This window comes from Bombina bombina, chromosome 3, assembly GCF_027579735.1.
Source record: "Bombina bombina isolate aBomBom1 chromosome 3, aBomBom1.pri, whole genome shotgun sequence".
Classification (NCBI taxonomy): Eukaryota; Metazoa; Chordata; class Amphibia; order Anura; family Bombinatoridae; genus Bombina; species Bombina bombina.
Genome location: NC_069501.1, coordinates 1,057,791,610 through 1,057,808,290, shown reverse-complemented (window position 1 = coordinate 1,057,808,290; position 16,681 = coordinate 1,057,791,610). Strand labels below are relative to the sequence as shown.

Below are 16,681 nucleotides of genomic sequence, written 5' to 3'. Positions count from 1 at the left end.
GGAGATTAAATTAAGCTATGTAAACAGGAGGCAATAACACTTTACACAGAGAATATATATTATGTACAATGCTTAATTGTTACCCAGACTCAAGACATTGTTCCAACAATGCACTGCCTGGGCTCCAAGAAAGAAATGACACCCACATATACAGTTTTCCTTCCACTCCAACAATGTGCTGCTCCTGTCCAAAGCCCTAGGAGTCCCATGGTCTCATATAGAGCTGGCCCTAACTGTATCATAACCTTGTTTAGACACCAATCCTTCCTTTAAAATCAAGACTAGTCTAATTTTTTATATATATATATATATATATATATATATATATATATATATATATATATATATATATATATATATATATATATATATATATATATATATATATATATATATATATATATATATATATATATCCTTACACATGCAAGACAAAGTGCCTGGGATACAAAGGGGATTGAATATTGCCATATAGCTTAAATGGACACTGTACCCAAAATTTCTCTTTTGTGATTCAGATTGAGCATGACATTTTAAGCAGCTTTCTAATTTAGTCCTATTAACAAATTTTCTTCATTCTCTTGGTATCTTTATTTGAAATGCAAGAATATAAGTTTAGATGCTGGCCCATTTTTGGTGAAAACCTGGGTTGTCCTTGCTGATTGGTGGATAAATTCATCCACCAATAAAAAAGTGCTGTCCAGAGTACTGAAACCAAAAAAAAAAAAGCTTAGATGCCTTCTTTTTCAACTAATGATTGCAAGAGAACGAAGAAAAATTGATAATAGGAGTAAATTATAAAGTTGCATGCTCTTTCTGAATTACGAAAGAAAAAAATTGGGTACAGTGTCCCTTTAAGGTGAAAGTCAAGTCTAGCGTTTTTGAAACGCTAGGATTGACTATTGAAACAAATAAAGGGGACTTTCATTCATGAAGTCAAGCCTAGAGAACTTAAAAAACGCTAGGGTTGACTTTCACTTTAAAGGGCGGGATATTCACCTTATTTTATTAGCATATTATTGAGGTTATTCCCTGCCTCCCTATAGGCATGGGTGCTGCCATGTTGAAATCTCACAGTGCTGACCCGTTTCCACATGTGCAGTAACTCCTTCAGATAACTGCAGTGTAACCAACATTCCCTAAAGGCAACACCCATGATTAGAGTGAGGTGCATGAAATGCATTGTGTCCCTTTAATAGCAGCACCTCGCATAATGCAAACACCCCCCCATCTTTCAGGTCGTACACCCACTGAAAGGTGATACCAAAATCGCCCTGACCAGCCACGTCCCTCCAGTCACATCGCTAACCACCCAGTAATGACACTAGACTGCCCAAAACCTGATTATAATACGAGGAGATAGAGATATATGTATTTATTATTTTTATTTTTAACAGAAAATGTAGCTACTACACAATAATGCAGACAGACCTGTGACCTTTGCTTTCAGCCTATATGAACTTAAAGGGAATATTAAAGTGCATTTCAGTTTGAAACATACAATAGCAAAAATGCTTCTAGTAAAAGCCATCATTGTTTCAGCTCCATATACTGCACATGCACCAGCATTTAAACTATGCACCAGCTCAGAGAACCATGGTACACCAATGTGATGGAGACTCAGTTGGTCACATACAAGCCACCACAACTCATGCATAGTGTAATATGGGTGCATTTGGTACATGAAGCATGTGTCAGACAAAAACAATCAAAAACCCATCTAGTAGAAACTGCTAAAAACTATTAATTGCAATAATTGAAATACTCACTCAGTTCAGTTTTGATTAGGTCACTTTAAACACAACAGTTCTGACCCTTACAATATTATATCAGTTTTATAGCATTCATATTCTAACACCTGTCAAGATCACTGGAACAATATAAAAGTAGTTTACTACTACATTTAAAAAGGGACAGTCTACTTTTTTTATTGTTTAAAAAGATAAATAACGCCTTTAATAACATTTCTCAGCTTTGCACAAACATTGCTATATTAATATACTTTTATAACATCTAAATCACTAGATGGCTGCCCATTTCTAAGCCACTACAGGCTGCCTCTTTGCTAGAGGGTGCTAGTTTGTGTGTGCCATAAAGATACCACTGTGCTCACTCCCATGGAGTCAGCACTAATTGGCTAAAATGCAAGTTTGTTAAAAGAACTGAGATAAGGGGCAGTCCAAAGAGACTTAGATACAAGGTAAAAACAGTATATTAATACATTTATATATAGAGAAGGCAGCTGGTGACGATTATGCACATATGCTTCTCATCACTGAGTGATTTCAGCTATGTCCCTGTGCTGCATTGCTTCTGTGACTTAGTGACAGTCAATACCAGAATTTTTGTTGTTTAAAGATAGATAATCCCTTTATTACGCACTCCCCAGTTTTGTAATTACCTTATATCTAAGCTTCTGCCCCTTATTTCAGTTCTTTTGACAGACTTGCATTTTAGCCAATCAGTGCTCACTCCCAGGTCACTTCACGTGCATGAGCTCAATGTTATCTATACGAAACACATGAACTAATGCCCTTTAGTGGTCAAAATGCATTCAGATTAGAGGCAGTCTTCAGGGTCTAAGAAATTAGCATATGAACCTCCTATGTTTAGCTTTCAACTAAGAATACCAAGAGAACAAAGCAGATAAAAGTAAATTGATAAGTTATTTAAGATTACATTCCCTATTTAAAGCATGAGGGTTTTTTTTTACTTGACTGTCCCTTTAAAGGAACACTAAACCAAACCATTTCCTCTCATGATTCAGATAAATACAAATTTTAAACAGCTTTAGATAAGAGTAAATTGGAAAGTTGTTTAAAAATTTGCTTAATTCTCTCTTATAGGAGAAGCAATGCACTACTGGAAGCCAATGCTATATGCAGCCACCAATCAGTAGCTCCAGAGAGTCAACCCAGTTATCCATGGCAGCAAATATCAAGGAAACAAAACACAAAACAAAAAAAACACACAAATTGCCGTTTTATGTCCCTTTAATTATATAAAACTGAATGCAGAGCTCAGTGCTCACCAAAACGCATGTGTAATGATGGGGTAAACTGGTAAATTAAACTTGTTTCTAGCTTCTAACCTCAAGGTCACTGTCGCCAAAACCCACAAATGTTCTGTTGTTTTCATCATCGGAATCTTCAGCAAACAGTTCTGAAAAAGTCAGCTGAAACAGAGTAAGAAACAGTGGTCTTTACTGAGCATTAAATTTCAGCTGCTCCCACAGTCAGAAAGTGATTGGGTCAACCCAGGACTCGGAGCTCAGAAATAGTATACAGCCCCGCGCGCACAGAGCGACTGCTGTGCAATGCCAGTCAGAGATAAAAGTCCATTTTGCAACATGATAGGCGGGAAAATAATATTTTCTTTACTGTACACCCATTAATGTTAAGCTTAAATTGATATCTTTAAATTTTAGGGTCTAAGCTAACAAGATGGAATTTATCAGCGCTCTGAGCAGAACATATACCCTGGTGAGATCCATAATAATAAACAAAACCCCACAGTAACTATTGGAATTTCTATGTAAAACCATCAGCAAGCTATTCTTTCATTAAGTACCACAAAACGTATGAACACAAACCAATATTCTGAAGTAGAAATAAAAATGTACTCTGTATCCCGAATAAAGCCACAGACACACGAACCCAAACAAAATCAAAGTTCACATTTTGTTTAACACTGATGTTGTTATATACTACTCATTTTGTATTTATTTTTAAAGCTATGCGTAGTATTTTAAATAATTTACGTTGGTTTCATTTTCCAATTTTAATTAATGGGCAATTACATTTTCCACACAGCAGGAAACTAAAACATTCTATAAAAAAATAAAAAAACAACCTGGGCAATTACATGGGATCTTTTCCCATTTTATAAAGTAGCAACACATACGCAAAAAACATAGATCTACTGTTGAAGTGACTCAGCTATAATACAACCCAAATGTCATCACCTTGGCTTTAGGCATCTTGTCTGTTAGATCATCGGACTGCTTATTCATGTATTTATACACGAGCACTCACTGCACCAGTCAGGAAGGGAAGCAAATTGTCATCAGCTGTCAGCTATTAACAGCCCAAATTCGCAATATAAGTTTGATGTGTAACCACTTGGTGGCAGCACTACGCTGCCGACCAGACCAGAGCGGAGTAGAAGAAACTGGTGTGAAGTGTTAGCGTTCAAAAGGAAACTTCCATAGCTTTTGTCCTATGTGTAAACCACCAAGTCACCCATTTCCTAAAGTATACACATTAAACAGTAAACCAAACCATTCAAAACAGTTTATTGTGCTAAATAGTAGAAGTTATGTTAGTTCTGTTAAACAAATCCCCAGATCAGATGCATTTGATGACATTTATACATAACAGGTACTTTTTCATTTAAAGTCCATACACTGAGGTTGTTCATCCTACAGAACCACAATATAGCAATAGGGTGGCCAGCCAGGTATCCAATATTTAAAGGCACAGTCTACACCAGAATTTGTATTGTTTAAAAAGATAGATAATCCCTTTATTACCCATTAAACAGTTTTGCATAACCAACACGGTTATATTAATATATGTTTTAGCTCTGTGATTACCTTGTATCTAAGCCTCCGCAGACTGCCCCTTATCTCTGTGCTTTTGACAGACATGCAGTTTAGCCAATCAGTGCAGACTCCTAAATAACTCCATGGGAGTGAGCACAATGTTATATATGACACACATGAACTAGTACTGTCTAACTGTGAAAAACTTTCAAAATGCTCTGAGCTAAGAGGCGGTTTTCAACAGTTTAGAACTCAGTTTGAGTCTAACTTTTCAAAAATAGCACCAAGTGAACAAGGCAAATTTGATGATAAAAGCAAATTGGAAAGTTGTTTAAAATTGCATGCCCTATCTGAATCATGAAAGTTTAATTTTAACTAGACTGTCCCTTTAACCGTACAGTCCAGTATTTTACCAGGCTGTTCAGTAAAAACTTCACAAAATACTATACACTAGATTTTTCTTTGCATAAATGTTTTGTAGATGATCCATTTTATAGCCCATCTTAGACTGTTTTTCTAACAATCTATAGTTGCTCCTGTTTGTGTAATGCAGACATCTCAACTCTCCCTGAAGTTCAGGGTCCGGGAGTCTCCCTGATTGTAATAGCGGCTCCCTGATGCCATCAAATGGAATGCAATCTCCCTGAAACTCCAAGTACCATGATCCAATATGGCCCAAATCCCGAAAAGTGTTTCTTTAAGGAATGCCTTTAGTTGCTGGGATGTTATAGAACCCTCAAAGCATGCATCAGTAACCAAAAATCCCCCACTTATTCTAATAAAATAAAACACAAATACTACCAACAAGCGTACGATCACTGGAAAATAGGTTTGTTGTATGTGGTTGTGCAATAAAGCTACTTTTTTTAATGTGACTTTAGTGGGAAGCTACTTTAAAGGGACATGAAACCCCAAAAAATCTATCATGATTTAGGTAGAAGATACAATTTTAAACAACTTTCCAATTTACTTCTATTGTTAAATTTGCTTTATTCTCTTGGTATAATTTGTTGAAGGAGCAGCAATGCACTACTGGTTTCTAACTGAACACATGGGTTAGCCAATGACATTCTGTATATATACGCAGCAACCAATCAGCAGCTAGAACCTAGGTTCTTTGCTGCTCCTGAGCTTTCCTAGATAAACCTTTTAGCAAAGGATAACAAAATAATGATGCAAATTAAATAATAGAAGTAAATTGGAAAATTGTTCAAAATTGTATTCTCTATTTAAATTATGAAAGAATCTTTTTGGGTTTCATATCCCTTTAATGACAAGTCTCTATCTTATTTAGGGTTTCAAGGTGTCCAATATATAACTGTGAGGGGGGGGGGGGCACAGTAGCGGGTGAAGCCATCTCTCTGAAATGAGTTTTTGCAGGTTGGGATGTCTGGTAATGGGTCTTTTCATATGTAGGGGAGGGGAGAGTGTCTGCCCTTTTTGCTCTGGCCCATTTCAGTGGGTGTCCAAGCCTAAACTCATCAACAGTGCTAAACTGGGAGCTTCTAAGTTTTTAAAAGGTTTTCTGCTGGATTTTTAGATCAGTATCTGTGCATATTCTTCTTTATAGTAGTGTCTATTACAAGCAGTTATAGTAAATGTTGTGTTTAATGTCCTTGTAAACGACTATGCCTCAATGCATTACAAATATTGAGCAGAAAAAAAATGAGAGGCAGTCATGGGGGTCATATCTCTACTGTTTACATGTGTTACTGGGAACCAAAGAAGTTCAATTATTGATTTGTATATTACTGGCAGCAAAGGGGTAAAATAACTGCCTAGTTGTGAAAACTATACATGTAGAATAAAGAATGTGTTCTAAGGTGGGCAATATGTGACCCAACAGACCATCACCTACAGATTGTTCAGTATTTTTATGGGAGGCAGCTGATAATCATGAGCACTATACAGTTTTTTTATCAGGTCCTCCCCCACTTTCTAAATCAGTCTCTACTTCTCTACGGCCTAGATTTGGAGTTTGGCGTTAGCCGTGAAAACCAGCGTTAGAGGCTCCTGCGTATCCTATCTTTTCAATGGGATTTTTCTAACTCCGGTATTTAGAGTCGTGTCTGAAGTGAGCGTTAGACATCTAACGACAAAACTCCAGCCGCAGGAAAAAAGTCAGTAGTTAAGAGCTTTCTGGGCTAACGCCGGTTTATAAAGCTCTTAACTACTGTGCTCTAAAGTACACTAACACCCATAAACTACCTATGTACCCCTAAACCGATGTCCCCCCACATCGCCGCCACTCGATTAATTTTTTTTAACCCCTAATCTGCCGACCGCCACCTACGTTATACTTATGTACCCCTAATCTGCTGCCCCTAACACCGCCGACCCCTATATTATATTTATTAACCCCTAACCTGCCCCCCACAACGTCACAGCCAGCTACCTACAATAATTAACCCCTAATCTGCCGACCGCAAAGCGCCGCCACCTACGTTATCCTTATGTACCCCTAATCTGCTGCCCCTAACACCGCCGACCCCTATATTATATTTATTAACCCCTAATCTGCCCCCCTCAACTTCGCCTCCACCTGCCTACACTTATTAACCCCTAATCTGCCGAGCGGACCGCACCGCTACTATAATAAAGTTATTAACCCCTAATCCGCCTCACTAACCTTATGATAAATAGTATTAACCCCTAATCTGCCCTCCCTAACATCGCCGACACCTAACTTCAATTATTAACCCCTAATCTGCCGACCGGAGCTCACCGCTATTCTAATAAATGTATTAACCCCTAAAGCTAAGTCTAACCCTAATACTAACACCCCCCTAAGTTAAATATAATTTTAATCTAACGAAATTAATTAACTCTTATTAAATAAATAATTCCTATTTAAAGATAAATACTTACCTGTAAAATAAATCCTAATATAGCTACAATATAAATTATAATTACATTGTAGCTATTTTAGGATTAATATTTATTTTACAGGCAACTTTGTAATTATTTTAACCAGGTACAATAGCTATTAAATAGTTAAGAACTATTTAATAGCTACCTAGTTAAAATAATTACAAAATTACTTGTAAAATAAATCCTAACCTAAGTTACAATTAAACCTAACACTACACTATCATTAAATTAATTAAATAAAATACCTATAATTACCTACAATTAAACCTAACACTAATTAATTAAATACAATATCTACAAATAACTACAATGAAATAAACTAACTAAAGTACAAAAAATAAAAAAGAACTAAGTTACAAAAAATAAAAAAATATTTACAAACATAAGAAAAATATTACAACAATTTTAAACTAATTACACCTACTCTAAGCCCCCTAATAAAATAACAAAGACCCCCAAAATAAAAAATGCCCTACCCTATTCTAAATTACTAAAGTTCAAAGCTCTTTTACCTTACCAGCCCTGAACAGGGCCCTTTGCGGGGCATGCCCCAAGAAGTTCAGCTCTTTTGCCTGTAAAAAAAACATACAATACCCCCCCCCCCAACATTACAACCCACCACCCACATACCCCTAATCTAACCCAAACCCCCCTTAAATAAACCTAACACTAAGCCCCTGAAGATCATCCTACCTTGTCTTCACCTCACCAGGTATCACCGATCCGTCCTGGCTCCAAAATCTTCATCCAACCCAAGCGGGGGCTGGCGATCCATCATCCGGTGGCTGAAGAGGTCCAGAAGAGGGTCCAAAGTCTTCATCCTATCCGGGAAGAAGAGGCGATCCGGACCGGCAACCATCTTGATCCAAGCGGCATCTTCTATCTTCATCCGATGACGACCGGCTCCATCCTGAAGACCTCCACCGCGGACCCATCTTCTTCCGCCGATGTCCAACTGAAGAATGCATTCTCGGAACAGCCAATAGAATGAGAGCTCAATCTGATTGGCTGATTGGATCAGCCAATCGGATTGAACTTGATTCTGATTGGCTGATTCCATCAGCCAATCAGAATATTCCTACCTTAATTCCGATTGGCTGATAGAATCCTATCAGCCAATCGGAATTCGAGGGACGCCATCTTGGATGACGTCCCTTAAAGGAACCGTCATTCTTCAGTTGGACGTCGCCGGAAGAAGATGGGTCCGCGGTGGAGGTCTTCAGGATGGAGCCGGTCGTCATCGGATGAAGATAGAAGATGCCGCTTGGATCAAGATGGTTGCCGGTCCGGATCGCCTCTTCTTCCCGGATAGGATGAAGACTTTGGACCCTCTTCTGGACTTCTTCAGTGGATGTCTAGCCCCCGCTTGGGTTGGATGAAGATATCGGAGCCAGGACGGATCGGTGATACCCAGTGAGGTGAAGACAAGGTAGGATGATCTTCAGGGGCTTAGTGTTAGGTTTATTTAAGGGGGGTTTGGGTTAGATTAGGGGTATGTGGGTGGTGGGTTGTAATGTTGGGGGGGGGGGTATTGTATGTTTTTTTTTACAGGCAAAAGAGCTGAACTTCTTGGGGCATGCCCCGCAAAGGGCCCTGTTCAGGGCTGGCAAGGTAAAAGAGCTTTGAACTTTAGTAATTTAGAATAGGGTAGGGCATTTTTTATTTTGGGGGTCTTTGTTATTTTATTAGGGGGCTTAGAGTAGGTGTAATTAGTTTAAAATTGTTGTAATATTTTTCTTATGTTTGTAAATATTTTTTTATTTTTTGTAACTTAGTTCTTTTTTATTTTTTGTACTTTAGTTAGTTTATTTCATTGTAGTTATTTGTAGGAATTGTATTTAATTTATTTATTGATAGAGTAGTGTTAGGTTTAATTGTAGGTAATTGTAGGTATTTTATTTAATTAATTTAATGATAGTATAGTGTTAGGTTTAATTGTAACTTAGGTTAGGATTTATTTTACAGGTAATTTTGTAATTATTTTAACTAGGTAACTATTAAATAGTTCTTAACTATTTAATAGCTATTGTACATGGTTAAAATAATTACAAAGTTGCCTGTCAAATAAATATTAATCCTAAAATAGCTATAATATAATTATAATTTATATTGTAGCTATATTAGGATTTATTTTACAGGTAAGTATTTAGCTTTAAATAGGAATAATTTATTTAATAAGAGATAATTAATTTTGTTAGATGTAAATTATATTTAACTTAGGGGGGTGTTAGTGTTAGGGTTAGACTTAGCTTTAGGGGTTAATACATTTATTAGAATAGCGGTGAGCTCCAGTCGGCAGATTAGGGGTTAATAATTGAAGTTAGGTGTCGGCGATGTTAGGGAGGGCAGATTAGGGGTTAATACGATTTATTATAGGGTTAGTGAGGCGGATTAGGGGTTAATAACTTTATTATAGTAGCGCTCAGGTCCGCTCGGCAGATTAGGGGTTAATAAGTGTAGGCAGGTGGAGGCGATGTTGTGGGGGGCAGATTAGGGGTTAATAAATATAATAGAGGGGTCGGCGATGTTAGGGCAGCAGATTAGGGGTACATAGGGATAATGTAAGTAGCGGCGGTTTACGGAGCGGCAGATTAGGGGTTAATAATAATATGCAGGGGTCAGCGATAGCGGGGGCGGCAGAATAGGGGTTAATAAGTGTAAGGTTAGGGGTGTTTAGACTCGGGGTACATGTTAGAGTGTTAGGTGCAGACGTAGGAAGTGTTTCCGCATAGCAAACAATGGGGCTGCGTTAGGAGCTGAACGCGGCTTTTTTGCAGGTGTTAGGTTTTTTTTCAGCTCAAACAGCCCCATTGTTTTCTATGGGAGAATCGTGCACGAGCACGTTTTTGAGGCTGGCCGCTTGCGTAAGCAACTCTGGTATCGAGAGTTGAAGCCGCGTTAAATATGCTCTACGCTCCTTTTTTGGAGCCTAACGCAGCCTTTATGTGGACTCTCAATACCAGAGTTATTTTTATGATGCGGCCAGAAAAAAGCCGGCGTTAGCTACGCGGGTCGTTACCGACAAAACTCCAAATCTAGGCCTACATTTGCAACATGTTTGCTTCTCTCCTATGTGCAGCTTACTATTTCCTATTATCTGTATTTTTTTCTGGGTTTCTTTGTATGTGTGAGTTTGTGGCACATACACCATATGGCCAAAAGTATGTGGACACCCAACTAATTATTGAGTTCAGGTATAAAGCCACACCCATTGCTAACAGGTACATAACACAACACATAGCCATGAAATGGACAAACACTGGCAGTACACAAGAATGGTGCTATAACTGCAAGGCGGGGGTGGGGTTCCATATTAATGCCTTTGGAACAGGATGTTCATGGGGGGGGGGATTCCATTGTGGCAGCACATAAAAAAAAGCCACCCAATCATATATATTCCATTCTTTAACCCTTTAGTGACAGGGTGAAAGTGCCTACATCGGAACACCTGTTCCGATGTAGACAAATTGAAACTACGCGATCGTGCATACGATCGCGAGATTTCAATTATTGGATCGCATCTGGGGGGCGTCCCTACAACCCTAGGAACGCCCTCCAGACCGCGATCAAGTCCTAGAATTACAGAAGGCTTCAGGACAGCCGTTTGTTATGACGTTCTATTCCGTCATAACGGCTTTAAAGCCCAGTGTAATTATGACGGAATAGAACGGCATAACGGCGTTAAAAGGTTAATGCCATAGGATTATTTTTGCAATACACTTTTGTTTAGAAAATGCTTCTGTCGCCCCCTTTTGGGAGAAGGGGCACGACATGCACTGCAGCTTCCCAGGTAGAGAAAGACTGGGACATAATAAACTAAATTAAAGGGATAGAAAGGTCACAATCAAAACTTGCATGGTAGCATTTAATTTTTAAATATAAAATTTATTACAAAATACTTTGATTAGCAAAAATGTTTCAAGTTAAAGTTATTACTGTTTTTTAGCGGCATACACACATATGCTGTGAGCGCCCGTGCACCGCTATTCAAACACTAGACCTTCTCAGAGAGCAGTGGCTTATATGTCACAAATGAAACCTTCCCAGACAAAACACACCACAACTAGCTCTCTGAGCTTGAATACTAGTGCACGGTCCCTCACAGCATATGTGCGTATGCTGCTTAAAAACAGTAACTTTTACTTGAAGCATTTCTTTCATGTAATTGGCAAGAGTCCATGAGCTAGTGACGTATGGGATATACAATCCTACCAGGAGGGGCAAAGTTTCCCAAACCTCAAAATGCCTATAAATACAGACCTCACCACACCCACAATTCAGTTTTACAAACTTTGCCTCCTATGGAGGTGGTGAAGTAAGTTTGTGCTAGATTTCTACGTTGACATGCGCTTCTCAGCATGTTGAAGCCCGGTTCCTGTCAGAGTACAGTGAATGTCAGAGGGATGTGAAGGGAGTATCACCTATTGAATACAATGGTCTTCCTAACGGGGATCTATTTCATAGGTTCTCTGTTATCGGTCGTAGAGATTCATCTCCTACCTCCCTTTTCAGATCGACGATATACTCTCATATTCCATTACCTCTACTGATAACTGTTTCAGTACTGGTTTGGCTATATGTGGATGGGTGTCTTTTGGTAAGTATGTTTCTTTTACTTAAAGGGACACTGAACCCAAATTTTTTCTTTTGTGATTCAGATAGAGCATGACATTTTAAGCAACTTTCTAATTTACTCCTATTATCAAATGTTCTTTATTCTCTTGGTATCTTTATTTGAAATGCAAGAATGTAAGTTTAGATGCCGGCCCATTTTTGGTGAACAACCTAGGTTGTCTTTGCAATTGGGATAAATAAAATCCACCAATCAAAAACTGCTGTCCAGAGTTCTGAACCAAGAAAAAAAGCTTAGATGCCTTCTTTTTCATATAAAGATAGCAGGAGAACGAAGAAAAATTGATAATAGGAGTAAATTAGAAAGTTGCTTAAAATTGCATGAGCTATCTGAATCACGAAATAATTTTTTGGGGTTCAGTGTCCCTTTAAGACACTCTCAGCTATGGTTTGGCACTTTATATATAAAGTTCTAAATATATGTTTGTACTTATATTTGCCATGATTCAGGTTTATCAGTATATTTCCTTTTTGCAGACTGTCAGTTTCATATCTGGGAAATGCTTTTTTTTTTTTTTTTTTTTTAAATTTCTTACCTGAGGTTTTCAAATTGACTCTTTCTAAATTGTGGGCTTTATTAGGCTTGGGAGAGCGCAAAATGCTATAATTTGTTGCGTCATTCTTGGCGCAAGACTTTTTTGGCGTGAAAATTACGTTTGTTGACGCAAATTTGTCATTTCCGGCGTCTTAGTTGGCGCTCGAGTTTCGTTCCGGATGTTTTTGGCGCCTATTTACTCCTATTATCAAATGTTCTTTATTCTCTTGGTATCTTTATTTGAAATGCAAGAATGTAAGTTTAGATGCCGGCCCATTTTTGGTGAACAACCTAGGTTGTCTTTGCAATTGGGATAAATAAAATCCACCAATCAAAAACTGCTGTCCAGAGTTCTGAACCAAGAAAAAAAGCTTAGATGCCTTCTTTTTCATATAAAGATAGCAGGAGAACGAAGAAAAATTGATAATAGGAGTAAATTAGAAAGTTGCTTAAAATTGCATGAGCTATCTGAATCACGAAATAATTTTTTGGGGTTCAGTGTCCCTTTAAGACACTCTCAGCTATGGTTTGGCACTTTATATATAAAGTTCTAAATATATGTTTGTACTTATATTTGCCATGATTCAGGTTTATCAGTATATTTCCTTTTTGCAGACTGTCAGTTTCATATCTGGGAAATGCTTTTTTTTTTTTTTTTTTTTAAATTTCTTACCTGAGGTTTTCAAATTGACTCTTTCTAAATTGTGGGCTGTATTAGGCTTGGGAGAGCGCAAAATGCTATAATTTGTTGCGTCATTCTTGGCGCAAGACTTTTTTGGCGTGAAAATTACGTTTGTTGACGCAAATTTGTCATTTCCGGCGTCTTAGTTGGCGCTCGAGTTTCGTTCCGGATGTTTTTGGCGCCTATTTACTCCTATTATCAAATGTTCTTTATTCTCTTGGTATCTTTATTTGAAATGCAAGAATGTAAGTTTAGATGCCGGCCCATTTTTGGTGAACAACCTAGGTTGTCTTTGCAATTGGGATAAATAAAATCCACCAATCAAAAACTGCTGTCCAGAGTTCTGAACCAAGAAAAAAAGCTTAGATGCCTTCTTTTTCATATAAAGATAGCAGGAGAACGAAGAAAATTGATAATAGGAGTAAATTAGAAAGTTGCTTAAAATTGCATGAGCTATCTGAATCACGAAATAATTTTTTGGGGTTCAGTGTCCCTTTAAGACACTCTCAGCTATGGTTTGGCACTTTATATATAAAGTTCTAAATATATGTTTGTACTTATATTTGCCATGATTCAGGTTTATCAGTATATTTCCTTTTTGCAGACTGTCAGTTTCATATCTGGGAAATGCTTTTTTTTTTTTTTTTTTTTTAATTTCTTACCTGAGGTTTTCAAATTGACTCTTTCTAAATTGTGGGCTGTATTAGGCTTGGGAGAGCGCAAAATGCTATAATTTGTTGCGTCATTCTTGGCGCAAGACTTTTTTGGCGTGAAAATTACGTTTGTTGACGCAAATTTGTCATTTCCGGCGTCTTAGTTGGCGCTCGAGTTTCGTTCCGGATGTTTTTGGCGCCAACAAAATGTTTTTCAGTTTGTGGTGCGTCATACTTGGCGCCAAACATTTTTTCATTGTTTAAGACCTCATTCCTTTTGCCTCCGGTCTTTTTTTTTTTCTATGTCAGAGGCCTATTCTGTTTGCATTTTTTCCCATTCCTGAAACTGTCATATAAGGATAATTTTGCTTTATATGTTGTTTTTTCTTTTACATACTGCAAGATGTCTCAATCTGATCCTGTCTCAGAATCTACTACTGGAATCCTGCTGCCTGATATCGGTTCTACCAAAGCTTATTTATGTTCAGGCCATCTTCTTAGGCCTGCTATTTCTTTGGCTGATGTTGCAGCTGCCTCAACTTTTTGGTTGGAAACTTTAGCGCAACAAGTATCAGATCATTGTTAAATTAATTCAACATGCTAATAATTAAATTTTTGATGCCATTTTTGATAACATCAGAATTGATGTTAGATATATGTCTTTACCTATTTTAGCTAGAAGAGCTTTATGGCTTAAATCTTGGAATGCTGATATGACTTCTAAATCGACATTGCTATCTCTTTCTTTCCAAGGTAATAAATTATTTGGTTCTCAGTTGGATTCTATAATTTCAACTGTCACTGGGGGGAAGGGAGCTTTTTTGCCTCAGGATAAAAAATCTAAGGGTAAATTTAAAGCTTCTAACCGTTTTTGTTGCTTTCGACAAAATAAGGAACAGAAACCTAATCCTTCCCCTAAGGAATCTGTCTCCAATTGGAAGACTTGCTCAATCTGGAATAAATCCACGCCATTTAAGAGCTCTAAACCAGCCCCAAGTCCGCATGAAGGTGCGGCCCTCATTCCAGCTCAGCTGGTAGGGGGCAGATTAAAATTTTTCAAGGATGTTTGGATAAAATCAGTCCAAAATCATTGGATTCAGAACATTGTCTCTCAGGGGTACAGAATAGGTTTCAGAGTAAGACCGCCTGTGAGAAGTTTCTTTCTCTCAAGCATTCCAGTTAACCCAGAGAAAGAGCAGGCTTTCCTGAAGTGTGTTTCAGACCTGGAGTTATCTGGGGTAATCGTGCCAGTTATTAAAATCTGTTCATTGTCCCAAAGAAAGAAAATTCATTCAGACCAGTTCTGGACCTAAACGTCTTGAATCGTTATGTAAGAGTACCAATATTCAAAATGGTGACTATAAGGACTATTCTGCCTTTTGTTCAGCAAGGGCATTATATGCCCACAATAGACTTACAGGATGCATATATTCATATTCCGATTCATCCAGATCACTATCAGTTCCTGAGATTCTCTTTTCTAGACAAGCATTACCAATTTGTTGCTCTTCCTTTTTGCCTAGCGACAGCTCCAAGGATCTTTTCAAAGGTTCCTTATTTGGACGATATCTTGGTACTTGCTCAGTCTTTATGTTCTGCAGAATCTCACACGAATCAACTAGTGTTGTTTCTTCAAAGACATGGTTGGAGGATCAATTTACCAAAAAGTTCTTTGATTTCTCAGACAAGGGTAACCTTTTTAGGTTTCCAAATAGATTCAGTATCCATGACTTTGTCTGTAACAGACAAGAGACGTCTGAGATTGGTTGCAGCCTGTCAGAACCTTCAGTCTCAATCTTTCCCTTCAGTAGCTATGTGCATGGAGGTTTTAGGTCTCATGACTGCAGCATCGGACGCGATCCCCTTTGCTCGTTTTCACATGAGACCTCTTCAGCTTTGTATGCTGAACCAATGGTGCAGGGATTATACAAGGATATCACAATTAATATTTACTATCCTTAAATCCCAATGTTTGACTATCTCTGACTTGGTGGTTAGATCACCATTGTATAGTTCAAGGGGCCTCTTTTGTTTGTCCAACCTGGACTGTGATCACAACAGATGCGAGTCTTTCAGGTTGGGGAGCTGTCTGGGGATCTCTGACAGCACAAGGGGTTTGGAAATCTCAAGAGGCGAGATTACCAATCAATATTTTGGAACTCCGTGCAATTCTCAGAGCTCTTCAGTTGTGGCCTCTATTGAAGAGAGAGACGTTTATTTGTTTTCAGACAGACAATGTCACAACTGTGGCGTATGTCAATCATCAGGGTGGGACTCACAGTCCTCAGGCTATGAAAGAAGTATCCTGGATACTTGTTTGGGCAGAATACAGCTCCTGTCTAATTTCTGCGGTTCATATACCAGGTATAGACAATTGGGAAGCGGATTATCTCAGTCGTCAAGCTTTACATCCAGGAGAGTGGTCTCTTCACCCAGATGTGTTTTTTCAAATTGTTCAGATGTGGGGGCTTCCAGAAATAGATCTGATGGCATCTCATCTAAACAAGAAACTTCCCAGGTACCTGTCCAGGTCCAGGGATCCTCAGGCGGAAGCAGTGGATGCATTGACACTTCCTTGGAGTTATCAACCTGCTTATATTTTTCCGCCTCTAGTTCTTCTTCCAAGAGTGATTTCCAAGATCATCATGAAGCAATCGTTTGTGCTGCTGGTGGCTCCAGCATGGGCTCACAGGTTTTGGTATGCGGATCTTGTTCGGATGTCCAGTTGCCAACCATGGCCACTTCCACTAAGGCCAGACCTTCTA

The 16,681-nt window shown here is 38.3% G+C and overlaps 1 protein-coding gene across 1 annotated transcript in view; it reads right to left on the bottom strand.

Moving 5' to 3' along the window:
• Positions 1-16,681, bottom strand: part of LOC128652610 (cell division cycle-associated protein 7-like) — a 144,447-nt gene that overhangs the window by 118,484 nt on the left and 9,282 nt on the right. The window contains exon 2 of the mRNA XM_053705542.1: positions 3,092-3,175. Coding sequence (XP_053561517.1) covers positions 3,092-3,175 — 84 coding nt within the window. The remainder of the gene's footprint in view (positions 1-3,091; positions 3,176-16,681) is intronic.